Below are 21206 nucleotides of genomic sequence, written 5' to 3'. Positions count from 1 at the left end.
ACGCAAATGTTCCCCCAAAACATTGTGTTTTTAGGTAGCTTAGTAAGTTTTGAGACACGGCCTTTGATTATGAATATAACTGTTCACCGAAATGGCACGACAGGCAAAATGACTACAATTTTTTTCTCACCACAAACCAACAAGTTCTTTCTGCTCTTGGGTTGGCTGGTGTGATTCACACAGAGCGTCTTCCTTATTAAAACATCGGACGTATGAGCGTGAGGAACTAAACAAATGCGAGCACCACCACCATCCAGTCAGAAAACAACTACACTTTTAAGTCTTACCGCCCGTGTGAAAAGTCCCGCTTTTAACGGTCTGAACTGAGATGTTATGAGGAAAAACACATGTACGTCGCTACCAAACTTTGAGAAAGTTTCATTAATCTGTCCACTCTTGATCTTTTCTCGTTTCACCAGCTATGGACGCTTCCGAAAACTCGGGGAGTCGCTTTGGTCGCTCTATTTGGACTGTTTGGGTGAGTAAATGTTGTTGATAATGTTGTTTTTCTTCGGATTGACTTATTAATAAAATCGATTTGTCTATATCTGCATTTTAGTTATGTTTTATTATGTTGGCTTGCCAAACCAGCATACTGTTATTCTACAGACTTGGTTTAGGGTTTTCCCAAAATCCCAATTATAAATAATTAGCAATTGTAACTCCTAGAACGTTCAAGCTACATCCACCAACCTTGGTACAGATTTAGTGTTCTGTGTCTTTTCTAACTGACTGCACAGTTTTCCCGAAGATCAATAACGGGAAAAATCTAATAGACTGACATGGACTAATGTTCAAATGAGTTGAATTCTAACTCCAGCTGTCAAAAAATGTGTAAACAAACCCACACAAGGCTTTAAATCTGCTTTAACTTGCTTTTATCTCTATATCCATCCATTCATTCATTCATATATATATATATATATATATATCTATCTGACAGCCTGTCTGACTACATATCTAGCTGACTTGATGTCTTACTGTTGTTTTTAACATTAAACTTTTAAAACTAGTTTAAACTTAAGACAAGTCTTTGCCAAGCCAACATCAAAGATTGTCCTCCATTGAATTTCTCAATTCTGTTGAGGACTATAGAAAAATGGGTTATAAATCTTATAGTTCATTCTGTCTCTTATGGACTTGTGTTTCAATGTTGTGCTCATATAGGGTTACCTCACAGGAGCTGTTGCAAGATACCTCAGACCGGAAGTAACAGATGAAGGAAACCAAAATGATGTTGTTTTGAAAAATAAAGCAAATGAGATTAACAGTGAAGAAAAAGAAAATGAAGCTGAGAAAAATGTGGAGGGTAAGAAATGCAATGAAAATGAAAACAATACAGAGGTCAAATGTGTGTTGCCTGAGGCCAGAATACAAGTTGCTTTGGCACAGTGGGAAAAAACTGATGTGGTCATGGACGATCATACTGAACTTCAAGTAAACGCCACAAAGAAACAAACTTACCATTGTGCAGTGTGGTCCATTGGCACCAATCATGATGAGAGTGTTTCATGTGATGATGTAGACAGCGATGGACACAAGCAGAAGAGTGGAACAAGTACTTTGGATGTTCAGATCGATGACAAAAAAGAAGAAAAACAAAAAAGTGAAGCACGTGTTGAAAAAAAGCCAGTTTCATCTGATGCAAGCTGTAAAGATAATGTGGAGCGTAAGGTGAGTGAAACTGAAGAACAGCCTTTTGAAATTGTGGACAGTAAACAAAAAGATGGTTCCAATAAAGATAAAAAAGAACAAAAATGTGATCATGAGGATGACAATTTTCAAGAATGTGAATTCATGAGAGAAGATCAAAATAATGCAGAGGTAACAATCAAACCTGAGCTTTATGGACAAGACGTAGAACAGAAAAAATTGGGGACAGAATACACCACAGACTTTCCCAAGGAAAAAGGAGTTGAAAGTGTTATTGATGAAAAGGAGCAACAAACTGTTGTCCAAAATCAGGAACTGGACAAAGTTGAAGATTTTGAAGATGAAGGAACTGAATCACAAGTGAAAGATGGAGATTCAAAGGAAGATGGTGCATTTTCAAACCCTCTTGAGATTGGAAGACTTGAAGTAATTAAAAAACATTCAGAAGAAATTATTGAAAATATATCAGAAAATGAGCTGGGAAGTAAGGATACAACTGAGCAGGATAAAGACGTTCAAGAGAGTGAACAACTGAATTGGCTGGACACTTGTGAATTAGCAGGTACAGGCATTTGCAACATAGAGGAAGTTCATGATGGAAGGCTGGGAGAAACCCAAACTACCCAAACAAAGAATGTAGATGAAACTAAATCTGTGTTATTGAATCTAGAAGATACACTGCCAAGGACTTCAGAAGAAATATTTGAAGAAATTGTAGCAAGTAATGAACCAGGAAGGACCACAGACACAGTAGTGGATTCATTTTTTGAAACTGTTGCTACATCTAAAGACAACTTGCAGTCTGATATATCAAAACAGGATACTTCACAAACAGGAACTGGATCACCTGTGGTGGCCATAAAAACTGAGGCTATGTTTTCAGATATCATTGTTTGTGAGCTCTCTGGAGAATTGAGGAAAGGGCCAGAGGTTGGTTTAGTAAAGACAGGGGCTGTGGACCAAGTAAAAACAGTAGAGATTTCTTTGGGAAGTTTTGAGGAGATTAAGACTAACTTAGATGAACCAAACACTCAAACAGAAGAGTATTCACAAAGGGACACTGTGGTCCCCCACTCTGTTGAGCTAGAATTGAAGGATAGCAAGGAGGCAATTAAGATTGAACAAGACATCAGGGGGACAGAATACACCACAGACTTTCCCAAGGAAAAAGGAGTTGAACGTGTTATTGATGAAAAGGAGCAACAAACTGTTGTCCAAAATCAGGAACTGGAGAAAGTTGAAGATTTTGAAGATGAAGGAACTGAATCACAAGTGAAAGATGGAGATTCAAAGGAAGATGGTGCATTTTCAAACCCTCTTGAGATTGGAAGACTTGAAGTAATTAAAAAACATTCAGAAGAAATTATTGAAAATGAGCATATATCAAAAAATGAGCTGGGAAGTAAGGATACAACTGAGCAGGATAAAGACGTTCAAGAGAGTGAACAACTGAATTGGCTGGACACTTGTGAATTAGCAGGTACAGGCATTTGCAACATAGAGGAAGTTCATGATGGAAGGCTGGGAGAAACCCAAACTACCCAAACAAAGAATGTAGATGAAACTAAATCTGTGTTATTGAATCTAGAAGATACACTGCCAAGGGCTTCAGAAGAAATATTTGAAGAAATTGTAGCAAGTAATGAACCAGGAAGGACCACAGACACAGTAGTGGATTCATTTTTTGAAACTGTTGCTACATCTAAAGACAACTTGCAGTCTGATATATCAAAACAGGATACTCCACAAACAGGAACTGGATCACCTGTGGTGGCCATAAAAACTGAGGCTATGTTTTCAGATCTCATTGTTTGTGAGCTCTCTGGAGAATTGAGGAAAGGGCCAGAGGTTGGTTTAGTAAAGACAGGGGCTGTGGACCAAGTAAAAACAGTAGAGATTTCTTTGGGAAGTTTTGAGGAGATTAAGACTAACTTAGATGAACCAAACACTCAAACAGAAGAGTATTCACAAAGGGACACTGTGGTCCCCCACTCTGTTGAGCTAGAATTGAAGGATAGCAAGGAGGCAATTGAGATTGAACAAGACATTGAAACTCCAATTGATTGCTTAAATGCAACACTTCAGGAAATTGACAAAACCGAGTTCTCTCTCAAAAAACATGTTGAATTAAGAACTGCGCTGACTTTTGAAACAGTGGAAACAAAGACCTGTTCAAAAAAAGCAAAAGTGAAAACCTTTGAGACAAACATTCAAGCAGACAGTGAGCTTGATTTGACCACAGAAAGAGAATGCAAATTGTCTCAAGCAACATTGGACACTGTCAGTGAATCACTGGAAGAAGGTGAATCTATTGTTGTGTGTGCAATTGCTGGAACAGAACCATATCCAGTTGATTTGAAACTTGATGCAGAGGATGCACCAGATGTGATAGTAGCAAAAATTGGTCCAGTTGGATCACAGACTGAACTAACAAGACCTTTAAGTCCAGCAGAGTTTCTGGTCGAAACTCTTGATTTGAAGATAGACTCATACATATACTCAGAGGGACAGGAGAACAGAGAGATCAGGTTGTTAGATGAAACTGAGGCATTGAAGACCACTTTAGAGTATGTAGAAGAAATAACGAATCAAGTCCTGAAGGAAATGATGGAAATGGAAAATAATGTAGGACAAGATGTAGAACCTTTGGTAGGACTTTCAACAGAAAAACTTGGTGATGCAGAATTTCAAGAACTGCCAACTGGTACCTTAGTCCTAGAGCAAGAAAATATGGAGGTGTCCAAGTTCTTAGCTGGGACAGAGGAGAGCATAGAGATGGAGGTGGAAACGTCCATTTGTGAAGTTGTCAAGAAACAAATTGATGACCCTATTCTTTCACCTGTGTCTGAAACAACTGACGACGTTGAACATATAGAAGAGAAGGGTGCAGCTGGAGAAACAGTGATATGTTGTCATGAAGACATAATTGAAATCAGCAAATCTGGGATTAAAAGAAGATTTGAAAATGTGAGCAAAGATGTTCCAGAAGTGAAGATAGACGGAGAAGAAAAGGCTCCAACAACAGACTGGCCAACTACTGTTGATTTAGATTTACAGGTAATGTATATTTATTTTGAGTAGATCAATCACCCATGGCGCTACAAATATAGATGTGATCTTAAGAGAACTAGGAACAGTAAACCAGCAATGTCTTTTTTTTTTTTTATTATTTTCAGGAATTCGAGGACTCATCTTTGGACTTTAGTGTTCAGAAGTCTAGAATTGCAGTGAAGAATCCCTTAGTTCGGCCACCCAAAGACCCGAGAAAACTTATTTTTAAGACCTCAGTGGAACCCTTTCTCCCAAAGCCTCCAGCTTGCGGCCTGTTCAAGGGAGGTCAGGGAATTGCAGTCTCTGTGCCAAGTAAAGGGTTCATTGGATTTAAACTCCCAGGTAAATTACCCAAAATAAAACCTAAATTAATATAAATTATTATATATATATATATGATTATTTTGTAAGTAAAGTAAATTAGATTAACATTCAGTCCTTTGACAATGTTAATCAGGATGTTTTAGAAGGATGTGGATTGTTTTTAGAATTCTAGATTTGTTTTGTTTAGGTGTTGGCACTGAGATGCCCATACTGAGAAAAACTGAGTTTGGTAAGAAAGCAAGAGAATCTGGAGAGGCAGAGAGCCAACTACAGGCACAGGAACAGGTATGAGCATACTGTTTGAGTACATGAAAGCTAATGGAAACATGGCTAAGTTATAGAGATAGTTCACCAAAAATGAAAATGTTCTGTTCATTTCCTTCTGTGTCCAGTTAAAGAAAGAAAGACAAAAATAAGCAGGATGTGGAACAACTTGATGATGACATGATTTTATTTTTGGGTGAACTAGAACTAGAAGCCTTTTAATGCATAATCTAAGCACAATATTATCAAGGCAGGTAGATCTACGGTGGTAACCATAATTTCCTCTGCTCAGCAAAAATCAGTGGCAGTAACAGAGGATTCTGTCAAACAAGAGCCAGCGTCACTTAAACCCAAATGGACACCACCAAGACATACTGGGTAGGGCCTGTAATATCAGTCTGCATGATTCCTTTACAAATACTCTTGAGCTTCAGATGTAACTGCAATTTTTTTTCGCAACCACCATAGAATACAAACTGGCTCTACTAATTGTTTTACTGTTTGTCTTTATTTTGTGCAGTATGGGCAGTCCCTTGATGATGGCAGAACTCAAAGGCAAACTCAAAAAGCCTCTAAAGGAGTAATCTGTTTGATTATTTCATTATATTTGGATGCAGAGATGCATTCTCTACCTGGTTTCTATTTGTAATATATTTTCTTATTTAAGCACTATGCAACCTGACAAATATTGTGGGGTTTTTTGCTATTGCAAAAGTCTGAAGCCTGTGTTTACCACTGAAGTTAAGCAACATTTCCCTTTCACTTCCGCCATTTCATTAGATATCTGATATCTGCTCACTCCTCAGTAAAAAAAAATGCATTTCAGCTGTATTCTGTAATTTCTTTTAAGACTTTCAATCTCATGTATAATCTCAACATTGTGTGTGCCTTACCAAGCTCAGCGAAGCACAGTATTTACTTGGAAGCAAATTAAGTATAAAATAAAAACTTGAAGTGAGGTCAGGGGCCATTCATTGTAAGCTAAATGTCAATAAATATTTTTGCACTTTTTCATTGCAAGACTTGTTTCTTTGTTGTAAAAACTGCTGTGATATGCCCATGTTTATCAGTAGAAGTCACATGTGCTATAGCTGCAATGTGGCAGCCATATGTCTTCACAACACTGGAGGGCAGCAGCAGGGGCGAATTTAGGCATGGGCTACATGGCCAGCCGCCTGGGGAGCGGCACGAGGCACCCGCGCAAAAAAGTGGGCACCCTGAAGTCTCCAACCGGAGGGGGTGGGGGGTTTTGCCCAGGGCGCCATACAAGTTAAAACTGCTACTGGGCATCAGAGAACCATTTGCTATTTTATAAGAGAAGTCATAGACAATTTTACGACAGGTAGGTGTCGGTTTTACAAGAATGTCTGAATCCTCAGTATTCATGAAACAGTAAGCGAGATGACCTACTATTTCTGGCGAGATTTTGAAGTCCGGATCAACTGGACACTTAAAGATCCCAAAATCATTTTGGAGCCGAGGCAATGGTGGAGAACCGCAAGACAGATGGCTCAGAGCAACTGTAAAAATTTTGTTTCTTGTGCTTAAGTGGTGCTTGTTTAACTAAACCAGAGTGAATTATTTCCTAAGTCATTGTTCTTACATCCTATATTCAGGTCATGGGTCAATACCAACATCCCTCTATTCATTCTACTCGCTTCCTTTTCTTATCTGCCACATTGAGCGTTCAATATTATCCCTTTAATTTTAATATAAGTGGTCCGTCTTTACCGTTACGCTCTCTCCTATAGTAGAGCCTCCGGGGTTGGGATCTCTCACTCTGGCTGCAGAAAGCCGCTGGTGGTTATGTGTCTGTACGCCGCTAGAGGGCAACAAAAAGCGGAAGCTGGGCTTTCATGGACGTCTGTGTGCCGCTAGAGAGCAGCAGTGAGCCGCTGGCGTCACATTTGTCTGGCTTTCCAAGAGAGAGGCGCTCGACGCCGGTAGAGGGTGGTGGGTAAAAAGACCGACGAACCGGGTGGAAGACCTGAAAAACGAACTGGCGTTATCCTCTTTAGATAAATCAAAATTTCGTCGGCCTTTCTGGAGCGATTAAAGGTATGTGTAACTCATATATTTCTTTACTTCTCTTGTGGTTTGAGCGGTACAGAAGCACACTTTGGTCGTGTTTATGAGCCGATGTCTGGGGAGATGAGCTCATTTTTCCAGGCCTTTAGCTGCTCAGGCTAGTTAGCTCAGCTAATTCCGGATTGACTCGTCTGCGGCTGGGTATTGAGGTCAACACATTGATTAAGTACATGTTATCGATGGTGTGTTTGTTAATGTTACTTTTCTGACGATTGTTTAATTACTCAGTGAGTTGTTGGGAAAGTTGTGCGAATGTAATGATTCCCGTCACGTTGGTTTTGCGTTTAGATGAGCGAACTGAGCTAACTAGTGTTATAGTTTTTAACGTTAATCACTTTTTGCCGAATGTATATATGTAACAAGACACTTAAAATTACATGTAAGTACTTCTTTTTGTATTTATTTAAAATATATTGGTCCGCTAATGTCGACACTATTGAGCTGTCATATTAACATGGTTTAGGCTCAATCCAACATAGAAGTTCGTTTTAGATTATTTTTACATTTTGTATTTTGATTAATGTCGCTGTTTGACTGTGAAATCATGTCTTGATAAGGTCAGCTCATTATATATTCCCTGCTGGAAAATATAGCTCACGCTGGTAGCTGTGTTTTGGAACATGTTAGCTGGTCCTTAACTGATCGACCAGCTACCATGTTCCAAAAAAACAGCTTGACCACCATGAGCAGGTATGTCAAGCTGGTCTCCCAGCTTGGACCTGCTAAAAACCACCCTAGACCAACTCATGACCAGCTAGAAACCTGTTACCATGTTCCAAAAGCCAGCTTGACCACCTTGAGTTGGAATGACAAGCTGGTCTAAGTTGGTCTCCTAGCTTGTACCATCCAAAGACCAGCTCATGACCAGCTATCGTGTTCCAAAAACTAGCTTGACCGATTTGAGCTGTTATGACAAGCTGGTAGCTGGTCTCCCAGCTTAGACTAGCTAGAAACCAGCTACCATGTTCCAAAACCAGCCTGCCCAGCTTGAGCTGGTATGACAAGCTGGTCGACGACCAGCTACCATGTTCCAAAAAACTGCTTGACCACCTTAAGCTGGTAGCTAGCTGGACTCCCAGCATGAACCAGCTAGAAACCAGCTACCATGTTCCAAAAAAGCTACCAACTTAAGCTGGATTTTACACTAGGGTATGTAAATAATCATAGGTTTTCTGTTATTTGTAATTAAACATTTGTAATTGTTCTGTAGCCTATTGTTAAAAAGAACCAAGCCTTTAATGAGAAATATCAACCAATAATTACGATTACTGGATGTTAAAATGTTTTGGTAGAAGTATTTGGGACTCATCAGCCTCTTACTGTAAATTGTTAAATGTCCTATTGTATCATTAAACGCAACATGATGTAATTCTGGTGACTAATTGTTGACTTCTTCATGTGCTAAAGCCACTTGATTAGATAACTGTAAAGTGTTTGTTTGTAGTTTTTGTGTGCTCATTACAGTTTTTGTGTGCTTATTACAGTCTGTTCTGTGCTCTTTACTGGACAGGTTTCCGTTCCCAGACCCACCCCGTCACCCCTCTTCATCTGGTGTGATTGTGTCTGCCTGTGTTTGTTTGAAGGAGTGTGCACTTGTGTCTGTCTTTGGACGGCACGGAGAGAGATTGTTAATACAGTATTAGCTATATTCACTGGCTTCACGTGGAGGCACCCTATCTGCAATCCACCATGGGTGACATGAGTGATCTGGACAGACAGATCGACCAGCTGAGGAGATGTGAACTCATCAAGGAAAATGAGGTCAAAGCCCTGTGTGCCAAAGCCAGGTAAGAGCCTTGTGTTATATGAGTAATTTCAATATTGATCACCTGATCATACAACAACACTAACATGTGTATGTGTGCTAATGTCTTCCAGAGAGATTCTAGTAGAAGAGAGTAATGTACAGAGAGTGGACTCTCCAGTAACCGTAAGTATTGGTAAATCGCATAGAAGTGTGTGTGTGAGCTTGTGTTATTGTTCTTGCTTTTGTTAATCATACATATGGGTATGAAATAAATAGTATTTTCCTCTCTTCAGGTGTGCGGTGACATCCATGGGCAGTTTTATGACTTAAAGGAGTTGTTCAGAGTAAGTCTGAGTTCTCGTTCGCACATTGAAAACCCTAACAAGTTGACTACTCAGTTCATTTTCCCTCAATTTAATTGAGTAATGGCGTCACCAAAACTTGTAGTTAAGTTCACTTCACTTGGTGTTCCTATAGAATTAACTTAATGGTTTAAGTTAACTAGATGCATGTAGACTTAACTCAGATTTGCTATTAATATGTTGTAGTTTCAACTTTTACTTGAATAGACTCAATATTAGGTCATACAAGAACGCAGCTAAAATAATGAAGATGATAACTGATTCTAGGTCAATCATTACAGGAATATTCCGGGTTCAATTAGTACTGAAATGATTAGTCGACATTATCAACAACGTCGACGGCAAAAAAATTGTCGACAAATAGTCGTTTGATCTTATTTAATGTAACGAGATCACATTAAACTCTAATGATGAGAGCAGCTCTGCAGAATTACACCGCTAAAGTCCAGATGCACTCAAAACTTTCCAAACAGCTTCAGGTGATGTAGATCGCAAAGTATGAGGGAATTATAATGCAAAAATACAAAGTAAATACAGAAGCACTCTCATTGTGGAATAAGTGGAGCTGGAGCTGCCGATCCGCTGAAGCAAAACTTGCATGTCGAGTGTCTTTAAAGGAAAGCCCGACGTTACATCTTAAATGCAGTTATATTTAATGTATTATTGATTTATTAAAGTTCAAATAATACAGAAGCAGATCATGTAAATAACTACAAACTCTAAAACTGGCATTTCTCTGTGCGGTCAGCGCCTCTCCTATGAGTTGCATGAATGTCCTGATTTAAGGGAGAGAGATTGAAACTGCATCCGGCTGAGGCACACTCTGTCACGGGGACGTTTGTCCCTCGAGCTCGCATGCTTGCTGCAGCTAGATTATAACATGATTGCTCGTGATTGAATCATAATAAATGTCACTGCATTTCTCATCGTGAAGAAAATTGGCAATACTCAGCTTTATTAATACTAGAGAGTTTGTTTTTTTGTGAGTTAAAGATGGATTGAAGTGAACAGAAAGGAGATAGAGGAAGTCTTCGCCCCATTATACACTGCAACAAAATACGTTTTTGATTTGTTTTTGTTTTGGCTTGTTTTCCAATATAAATATCTAAAACTTCTTTAAAACAACGTACATTTACTTTAGCAGCTATACTGCAGAAGATAAAATTGTTATCTGAGAATGTTGAATATAATATTAAAAATACAAATATTTTAAAATATCTAAAAACCCTTTAAAAAAAAGATGCATTCACCTGAGAAGCAACACATAAGATATTTAGACTTGCTTTTTTAGAATAGATCTTGAATATAAGGATATTTTGTCTTTACTGCACTTATTGTACATTTAAGATACATTCTCTTAAAGCAGTTCTAAATAAATTAAGTTGATTCTCAAGTAAATGTATCTTGTTTTAAGGATTTTTAGACTATTTTAAATGGAAAACAAGACAAAAACACTTGATAACCAGTAGGGCTGCCCCCAACCAAAGGTTTTCCTAGTCGAATAGTAGTTGTTATTTTATTTGCATGTTTATGATATTAATTTAATTACTTAAATATCTATATTTTGGGGGGCATCAGAAAAAGGTTTGAGTTCCAGGGCTGAGAAAGAATGTTATAAGTAAAATTGTTAACACTGTTTTACATTACAGAGAAATATTAAGTAAGGAATAATTGACGACGGGCCGTTGAATTATTTGAAAAATAATGCACACCCGGGGTGGTAATGCGGTCACGACGCGAAGCGGAGTGGCCGTTACACATCGGGTGTGCATTATTTTTCTAATAATTCAACGGCCCGGAGTCAATTATTCCGCTTATACTACAGTTACCACACCTCGAAACATTGTTCAGATGATGTGATTCTAGACGTTTGTCAAGTTTTTGTCATTAAAACGCTCTTGTATGTAGGACTAATTTCTTACGCATCTAATCCCATGCCTCCGTTGCTAATTCCAAAACGTCATTTTAGAGTTAGTAACGGAGGTTTGAGCCACTGACAGCAGACTAATGCAGTTATTAGTGTAGTTATTAGAGAGACAGAGGTTGCAATAATGAGACAGAAAATCATGTGCGTCATATTATTTAATTTATTTATTAATTCATACGTTATAATTCATTCGTTAATTCGAACAAATTTATTTATTAAAATTAAACTGCACGTTTCCATTGATGGTGAAGTCAGACATCGAAAATGGCAGATCAAGCGCATTGGGCTGACAGAATTCAAATCATCCAACGACGTATTGGGCTGCTGTGTCTGGTGACAAATCCTCTTGAAGTTGAAGTGGATTTGTCGCTGTCACTTCTTGTTATGAATTGTATCCTATTTTCCGTTATTACAGTTGACTACGCAAAGTGATATGGAACTGTAATGCGGTCAAGACCTGCCTGGAACTACTTTAGCCGTGCGTTTCCCTGAAAATAATTGCACACCTTAGAACGTTCTCAACCAATCAGAATCAAGCATTCAACAGCCCTGTAGTATAAACCGTAATAATGAGCCTTTGAAATATACATTTTACAAGCGCACACACGAATCGAGCCACAGCGACACTGGCAAAAGCGGTAATGATTCTGAATGTGTCGGAAAAACCGGAGACTGTCCCGACATTTTGTTAATTTATAGAGAGAAATCCACATTAGTATTGTGCCGACAGATGATGATCTCTGGGATCGATGATGGTCAGAGTGATCGCCAATAGCAGCCTTTGACGATGTCAAGATGATATTTGGCTCGTTTTCCCATGTATTAAATTATTATTATTGCACTATTATTATCAAATTAATATAACAAATAATTTGCCTGTAGAGACATGCAGACGCTTAAGGAAACATTGTATTACATTATTAAGAACAGATGACAGAAAAGCCGTCTATGCTCATGTATGACGCACTGATATGGAGGCGTGCAGTCTCGTGGAAAACACGCATGTAAAAGGTCTCGCTCTTTCTTTGTTCCTGTCTTCAGAATTTTTTTTTTTTTGCAAGAACAGTATCGTCTATGAGAATGCTGTAAATTACCTCAGACATCTCAGCTCGAGGTGTTTTGAGTTCAGTTCGCTTTAATTCCACAGAGCAGTTCATTGTGAACGCAACTCTGCAGCCTGTAAAATAATACAAAAACATGTTCATCTTGAACCATGATTTATATTTCAGAGATTATTTATATTATTTTAATATATAAAATATATTATATAAAATATATTATATTATAATATAATATCTATAAAATAGATTATTTTATATATATACACACACACACACACACAGTATGTATATCATGAAGGAGGGAACAAAATGAATTTATTCACACACATGATGTATTTTCCCAGACACCGAAATACCTGACCGCCAGAGAATGCACAGATGAAGCAGGTTCTTTGCTAGAGAGAGGTTGACAACTGTTGTAAAGCCATCTTTCAAAAAGTTCAACAGCACACATTTTAATAGCACTTTTTCCAGTTTCATTTGAATTTTTAGTTAAAATAAGTTCAAAGTTTGAAGGTGTCTTGCTTTATTGTGTAGGCTTAACCCTAGTACGACCTAGCGTCCAACCAGTGGTAATATGGGTGTTCGTCAGTTTCCTGTGGCGGTTTTGTTTTTTACGACCAATCAAAACTTGGTCGACCAAGACTCTTCTCATCGACTAACGTTTGGTCGACTACCAGGGGGCAGCCCTAATGACCATAGGATTTTTTTGCAGTGAATTTCTTTACAGAATTAAACTTATAAAAAGTATTTTCCTACCACCTGAGCTCAGGTGGTGGAGCAGGTCGGCTGCCAGTCGCCATGTCATGTGTATGACTGACATTCTTCAGCAGAACACAAATTAAGATTTTTAGAAAAATGTTGAAGCTCTGCTGGTCCTTATAATGTGATTAATGTGCTGTTTGATGGTCCAAAAGACCTATTTAAGCAGCATAAAAGTAATCCTCATGACTCCAGTTGATTAATTAATGTTTTCTGAAGCAAATCAAAAAGTTGGTATAAGAAACAAATCAATAATAAAAACGTTCACGCATGTCAGAAGCACATACTTTGTAAACAACAGAGGAACGAACAGTTGATTTCAAACAGAATTACAGTGCTGGGCAGAAACAACGATTTAAAGTTAAAAATGTTTTAAGTATCGATTTGCTTCATAAGACATTAATTGATCGACTGGAGTCGTGTGAATTACTTTTATGCTGCCTAAATATGTCTTTTCAACATCAAACAGCCAGCAGCCTGATGGCACCCATTTACTCGCATTATAAGGAAACATAGAGCGTTTTTCTAAAAATCAATTTGAATTCAAACTAATTAATTTGTGTTCTGCTGAAGAATGGCAGTCATACACATCTGGGATGGCATCAGGGTAAGTGAATAATGAGAATTTAACTTTTTGGGTGGACTATCCCTCATTAAAACTCATGTATTATTTGAGCTGTAAAGTTGTTTAAATGATCATTTTTACAGTCATTTTAGGGTTTGTTGACATTATATCGTTGTGGCAATGAAGTTGTAAAATTGGCTATAACTTTACACAGAAAAGATAAGTGATTTTATCACATAAAATCATATCAACACACATTGTTTGTCTTCTGGCTATACTTTTGAAATGGTGGGTATTTTAACGTGCGGATTGGCCCCTATTGACTTCCATTGTAAGTGCCTCACTGTAACCAAGAGTTTAGCTTTTTTAAAGAAAATGAGGGACAAGTGGAAATACATTTTTGTGCTAATCAGTATTATGTTACAGATACTTTCGATTGAGCTTAACTTTTATTGAACTTGGAATATTCCCTTAAACTAATTTCTCCATAGAAATGCATATATGCCTTGCACATTCACAAGGAGATCTGAGATATTGTTAACAGGGTCCAACTTGACCAAAAGGGACACGGATCACCCTAATTGTGACAACACGAAACCACTATTTGCAAACAAACAACATGAATAATACTACAAAGGAGCTAAAACTACTATGAATTCTTGATTACAACCATTTAAATAGTTCCATTTCCATTTGACCAAGGAAAATAACTCAAGCGCAAAGCATTATGGGAATTCCCCATATAGCCTAAATTTTGGGACATTTTTTAACTACAACATTTGGAACATTTTTTGGGAGTTAACACTTAAAATCTATTGATTTTTATGAAAATAAGTTAAAGAAACTTACGTATTTAAGTTATGAGCCCCAAGATGTGACATTTTCGGAAGTTTAATTAAGACTTTAATTTCTTTTGGTAATGACAACATTTTTACAGTGCCTCAAAAATTCTATTCTAATTCACTAGATGGTGCTAATCACATCTTAATGTTATTGGTGAACAGTTTTATTTTTTGGTTGATTTATGTAATATATTAGCCATTACTATTAGTGATGCACTGAAATTAAAATTCTGGGCCGAAAAAAAAAACCGAAATTTTTTTTATTATTTATATAATTGTAATAATATTATACTTTGTAATTAATTTCATGAATTTAATAAATCTGAATTGAGAAACTACAAATCAATAAAATGATCACACTTTTATTGAAACACACCAACATTGGACAGAAAAAATATTATAACAAGATTAAATATATTATTCTATATTCAGTTCTTAAACATTCAAATTTAACATATATGTATATATATATATATATATATATATATATATATATATATATATATATATATATATATATATATATATTTTTTTTATTTTTTTTTTACCAATTATCCAATAAATGCAACGTTCTAGAAAACTCTCATGATATGCTAAACAGCAGTCAAGTAATGAACTTAGCAGCTCTAGGCTAGCATCTTGCAAATACAAAAAGTTTAAATATGCTACACAGTCATTTTAATGATAACAACAGGCAGAACACAGAACGGCAGAGGGCCTCTATTCTGTTTATGTAAACGTATTTATACTTTAATATACAATTATTGTGCAAAGCAACAGTGCAAAACAGCAGTAATTGAACTAAAACCAACCTCAACTGTAAATGACAGATGTAGCCTCAAGTGAAGAACAAAGTTTTGCAGGGCTAAACAAATCTTAATGTAATTGCTATACACAGCAAATTTAAGAATGTGTCAGGTTTCTCTTCAAGAACTAAAGTTGCTCCGCTTTCTGGCAACTCAAGAACATGAGATGCTGCACTGAATAGTCTCTCTGTGCTGGTGCTTGGGCAGATGAATACCTGCGTGCAATCCGTGCAAGCAATGGAAAGTGATCTTTGTTCATGCGCCAGTAGTCAAGAGGATTGTTGCATTCGCAATATGAGCGTGAAGCGATTGTCTGTGTTCCGCAACTGCTTTCGGGTCCTTGAATAATGTATAACGTGCGAAGAAGGGCACCCGGTGGACTTTCTGGTGCCCTCCTAGGGTAAGATGGTACCCTCCTAGGGAGTTGGTGCCCTACGCAGACTGCGTACTATGCGTATAGGGAGCGTCGGTACTGCTTTGAAGTATTTCCGCACCGCTGACATCGGCCTTTGCTTGGCAGCGCCGTGATTATTAGATCGATCGAGAGTGAAACCTGAGCACTGAGGGGTGGGGAGGCATATATATATATATATAGGCTCATATTGTCAGCCTTTTTTCTCTTTCAGCCAAAACAAAAAATGCAATTTTCAGTGGCTGAAATTTTGGTGCATCCCAAGTTACTATTCATTTGATTAATAAAGTTATCTGTTTTCTTCAGGTTGGAGGAGATGTTCCAGAAACAAACTACCTCTTCATGGGAGATTTTGTGGACCGAGGCTTCTACAGTGTGGAGACCTTTCTCTTACTTCTTGCACTTAAGGTACTGTTTGTTTTGTTTCCAATTATTTTATTGTTTTTATATTTCATAGTGTGAATAATATTTTAAATCTCATTGTACATTCAATTACTTCTTACAGGTGCGTTATCCAGACAGAATCACCCTGATCCGGGGAAACCACGAGTCCAGACAGATCACACAAGTATATGGCTTCTATGACGAGTGTTTAAGAAAATATGGGTCAGTCACAGTATGGAGGTACTGCACAGAGATCTTCGACTACCTGTCGCTCTCCGCCATCATTGACGGCAAAGTGAGGATTTGTTTGTTTGTTTACTAACAGGGATCCACATGTAGTCATGAGTTCAAATTCAATACCGTGCTGAAGTACATTTTTTGCTTCTTGTCTTGCAACCCCATAGATCTTCTGTGTACACGGAGGCCTCTCGCCCTCAATCCAGACTCTGGACCAGATCAGAACCATTGACCGGAAGCAGGAAGTGCCTCATGATGGACCCATGTGTGATCTTTTGTGGTCTGATCCTGAAGGTAATTCGAATGCATTGTAGAATTCCTTCAATTGGAATACTGAAGATTTGTGGTAATTTAATGAAAGCAGCTAATTTAATGAATTCATCCCTCACTTGATTCAGACACCACAGGTTGGGGCGTTAGCCCAAGAGGCGCTGGCTATCTGTTTGGTAGTGATGTTGTGGCCCAGTTTAATGCCGCCAATGACATCGACATGATTTGTAGAGCACACCAGCTTGTCATGGAAGGATATAAGTGGCACTTCAACGAGACTGTTCTCACTGTGTGGTCTGCTCCAAATTACTGCTACAGGTAGGTTTTTGTGACAAGTTAAAAGTGTATGTATTGCAACATATTGATTAGTGACGTTGTGTTTCATCCTATTTAAAGCATGACTGCTTCTGCCACAAAAACCAGACAAACCTATTGGCATTTTCCTCTTCAGTTTGGTGTATTTTAATACATTTAGGCTATGTTTAGTACAAATTTGGGAATGGTTTAATTACTGTTGATGATTTACTGTTAATAATAACTTGTGTAGAAGATACATATTTGAGTTCATTAAAACTTCACGTTGTGGATCGTGGGATGTTTCAGGCCTTGGGGCTTATTTATGTTATTTGAAATTAAGTCAAACTCTGATGCGCTGTTAAACACAGTACATAACATACCACTTCTCTGCTGAGATGTCAGGTTAATGTACCTTCGTGCTCCCCTGGCGATCACTGACGTAATTGTAGGTTGGGATAAAACAAGGAGACCGGCAGATCAACAGTGCTTGTTGGCATATTGTACTTTTAACACACTATCATGGTGCATGCAGAAAACATTCATGTTCATTTATGGAGATACTCTCCAATGCTTAAAACAGACAGAGATGGGTCGCTTCTATTCAAATGAATGTGACATTTTTTTATGGCCAACGAATTTAGAAAAGAAAGTCTCACCTTCCAGGTAAACGAGCCAATCACCTTTTAAATACAGACATTGCCTGTCCATCTGTTATCTGGTATCCATAGAAATAGGTTTCCAGCCTGCCCGGGAGTGTCATCTGTCATTTTTGTTTTCATTTCATTGATAGTTTTATGAATGTATGTAATTCCATTTGTGAATGTGCATTTGATATACACAGTGGACACTTGTATATCTACTTATTCATGCAATTATCTAATCAGCCAATCATGTGGCAGCAGTGCATTAATCATGCAGATATGGGTCAGGAGCTTCAGTTAATTTTCACATCAACCATCAGAATGGGGGAAAAAATTTGATCTCTGTGGTTTAGACCGTGGCATGATTGTTGGTGCCAGACGGGCTGGTTTGAGTATTTCTGTAACTGCTGATCTCCTGGGATTTCTACACACAACAGTCTCTAGTCTATAGAGAATGGTGCCCAAAAAAAACATCCAGTGAGCAGCAGTTCTGTGGTTGGAAACACCTTGTTGATGAGAGAGGTCAACAGAGAATGGCCAGACTGGTCCAAGCTGACAAAGGCTATGGTAACTCAGATAACCACTCTGTACAATTGTGGTGAAAAGAAAATCATCTCAGAATGCACAACATGTCGAACCTTGAGGTGGATGGGCTACAACAGCAGAAGACCACATCGGATTCATCTTCTCTCGGCCAAGAACAGAAAGCTGAGGCTGCAGTGGGCTCAGGCTCACCAAAACTGGACAGTTAAAGACTGGAAAAACATCACCTGGTCTGATGAATCTCAATTTCTGTTGAGGTACACCGATGGTAGGCCCACTGCATCCTCCGCTTTCTGTTCCTGGCCGAGAGAAGTGGAACCCGATGTGGTATTCTGCTGCACCAACAACCATGCCACGGTCAAAAACACTGAGATCCCATTTTTCCCCATTCTGATGGTTGATGTGAATATTAATCGAAGCTCCTGACCTGTATCTGCTTCATTTTATGCATTGCATTTTTACCACACAATTGGCTGGTTAGATAATCACATGATGCAAGTAGGTGTACAGGTGTACCTACTGTAATATAGTGGCCACTGATTGCGTAGCCGCAACTGTTATGCAACCTGGAATACTTCTTGCAATCCCTGTTACTTCTAGGAGAAATGTTTCACTTTTTTATTTATTTATTTATTTATTTTTTAAATGAAACATTATATTTTAAGAGTTTCGGCAGCCTTGCAAGGAAATAATAACTGGCCAGATAAAACAACAGTTTTATGTTGACAGCATCAGTCAACTGGTCAGTTCGTCTGTGAACTGAACCAACTGAACTGTTCATTAGTTTTTTTTGTCAACTGACGGACAAAATTTGCAATTATCCATCAACTTTTTTTTTTTTTTTTCATTATTATTATTATTATTCGTAAATAACAGATATGTTTTACACAACAACATCTCTCACAAACTCCTTGCAGTTCCCTCACGACCCCTTGGGTCAAACCCTCTTTTGGGAAATCCTGATATAGCACATGGCATGCTTTTTTTTTATGTTTTATGATAAACTGTTTGTCGACTTTTAGCCTTAACCTTTTATCTTTGTCATAGATGTGGTAATGTGGCTGCAATCTTGGAGCTGGACGAGCACCTGCAGAAAGAATTCATAATATTTGAAGCTGCTCCACAAGAAACCAGAGGCATTCCCTCCAAAAAGCCAGTTGCTGACTACTTCCTATGAGCTTCCTGTGTCCTTAGGATGCAAGCACTCTCAACAGGAAGTGGTTCCCTGTGTGTCCTTGTATTTCTGTTTCTTGTTTCTTTCCTTGCCCAACTGTCTTAATTTTTTTTTTACTTTGTGTTCTGATTTTTTTTTTTTACCTTCCATCTACTTTTATCACATTCTCTCTTTTTGCCATCAAGACACACTTGACGTTATATTCTCATATACTGCTGTGAAATCTCTTGCTCTCCAACTCAGTGTATTCTGTAGATGTAGACATTTATTATGTACGTGAATAGCAGTAGGGAAAGTGGAACAAAGCACACTTGAGGGTGTTGCTGCTGGCAAGACATAGCATTTCACATGTTCCTCAGAAAGCTGTGTTTTTAACTGCAGATTAAAACAGTATGTCAGACATTGCATTATTGTTGTTATTATTATTATTTTCATTTTCTTTTCTCATGGAAGTTTTAAATGTATCAGAGAATGCATATGGCATATTTCCTGATTTGATTATAGTTTACAATCCTCTTTCACCTGAGTCATAGATTCACCGCATTGGAGTTTTGTGAAGCCTGGACACATTGGAGCCTGACACAGCAGTAATGTACATGGACATTTACAACACTGGAAAACATCTAAACACAACACACCCACTGAACTGGATATAGAAAATGTGCTTTTCCCCCCTTGACTGTTCTGTCTTTAGGACTTAATGTTGATTTTCTTCTTTTTTTTTTTTATTTGTGAAAATAAAATGTACTTTTGTATGAACACAAGAGGTTGTTTTCTGGTTTTAATGATCTGTCATATGGTGTGTTCACTTGCTCAACATACTGCATAAACCCTTATCCACCGCTATTAACTGATTGTTAGATTATTACACAGCTCTCTAGAAAAGTCAATCTGCATTTTGCAGTGGAATAATTCATATAGTGACTGTTAAACTGTGTAACTGACCATTGTCCCAAGCAACCAATTTTATAAATAACTTCTGTCTTGAACTCCAATCTAGATTTCATACCCATTCCTTTATGTATTTGGTAATCCATGTAAGAAGTCAGAAAAGGTACTGTCATCCTGACATTATTGCAAAAGAATGGGCTTTAAGGCTGGTTTCACTATCATCTAAGGGTTTTAAAATACCTCCACTTCTGATCAGATCATTGTTGAAGGGATGGTTCACCCTAAAGAAATTTCTCATTTAATTGTCCTCATGCCATCCCGGATGGTTAAGACTTTCTTCTGCACAACACAAATTATTTCAGCTCTGTTAGTCAATTCAATGCAAGTGAATGGGCACCAAAACTTTGAAGCTGTAAAACTCATAAAGGCAGCATAAAAGCAATTAATGTGACTCCAGTGATTTAATCCATACAATAAGTGGGTGAGAAACAGATCAATATTTAAGTAATTTTTTTACTGTCAATTTTCTTTTTCACATTCTTTTGTTTTTAACAATTTGCATTATTTGTGCATATCGCCACCTACAGAGCAGGGAGGAGAATTACAGTTAAAAAAAGGACTTAAACATTTATCTGTTTCTCACCCACGTCACCTATCATATTGCTCCTGAAGATATAGATTTAACTACTGGTGTCATATGAATTATTTTTATGCTGCCTTTTTGGAGCTTTTAAATCCTGGTCACCGTTCACTTGCATTGTATGGTCCTACAGAGCTGAAATATTCTTCGAAAAATCTTAGTTTGAGTTCAGCAGAAGAAAGAAAGTCATACACATCTGGGATGGCACACTTTTGTGTGAACTATTCCTTTAACATGACTCTGATGTAGTATCGCTCCTGTCCAT

General features: G+C 37.8%; 2 protein-coding genes across 2 annotated transcripts; both read left to right on the top strand.

Moving 5' to 3' along the window:
• The first annotated feature begins 228 nt into the window (after positions 1 to 228).
• On the top strand, positions 229 to 6290 carry LOC127633516 (uncharacterized). Its single transcript, XM_052112677.1, has 7 exons — positions 229 to 316; positions 420 to 478; positions 1168 to 4710; positions 4830 to 5046; positions 5216 to 5313; positions 5585 to 5670; positions 5813 to 6290. Exons 1-7 carry the CDS (start codon positions 235 to 237, stop codon positions 5874 to 5876), a joined length of 4149 nt encoding a protein of 1382 aa, XP_051968637.1. The 5' UTR covers positions 229 to 234; the 3' UTR covers positions 5877 to 6290.
• A 916-nt stretch (positions 6291 to 7206) lies between these two features.
• Positions 7207 to 20168, top strand: LOC127633815 (serine/threonine-protein phosphatase 4 catalytic subunit B). Its single transcript, XM_052113142.1, has 9 exons — positions 7207 to 7350; positions 8891 to 9167; positions 9259 to 9310; positions 9421 to 9471; positions 16171 to 16272; positions 16370 to 16543; positions 16653 to 16779; positions 16884 to 17073; positions 19284 to 20168. Exons 2-9 carry the CDS (start codon positions 9070 to 9072, stop codon positions 19411 to 19413), a joined length of 924 nt encoding a protein of 307 aa, XP_051969102.1. The 5' UTR covers positions 7207 to 7350; positions 8891 to 9069; the 3' UTR covers positions 19414 to 20168.
• Positions 20169 to 21206: the final 1038 nt, after the last annotated feature.

This window comes from Xyrauchen texanus, chromosome 40 (assembly GCF_025860055.1).
Source record: "Xyrauchen texanus isolate HMW12.3.18 chromosome 40, RBS_HiC_50CHRs, whole genome shotgun sequence".
In the NCBI taxonomy this organism is placed as follows: Eukaryota; Metazoa; Chordata; class Actinopteri; order Cypriniformes; family Catostomidae; genus Xyrauchen; species Xyrauchen texanus.
This window is presented reverse-complemented; position numbering and strand designations above follow the sequence as displayed.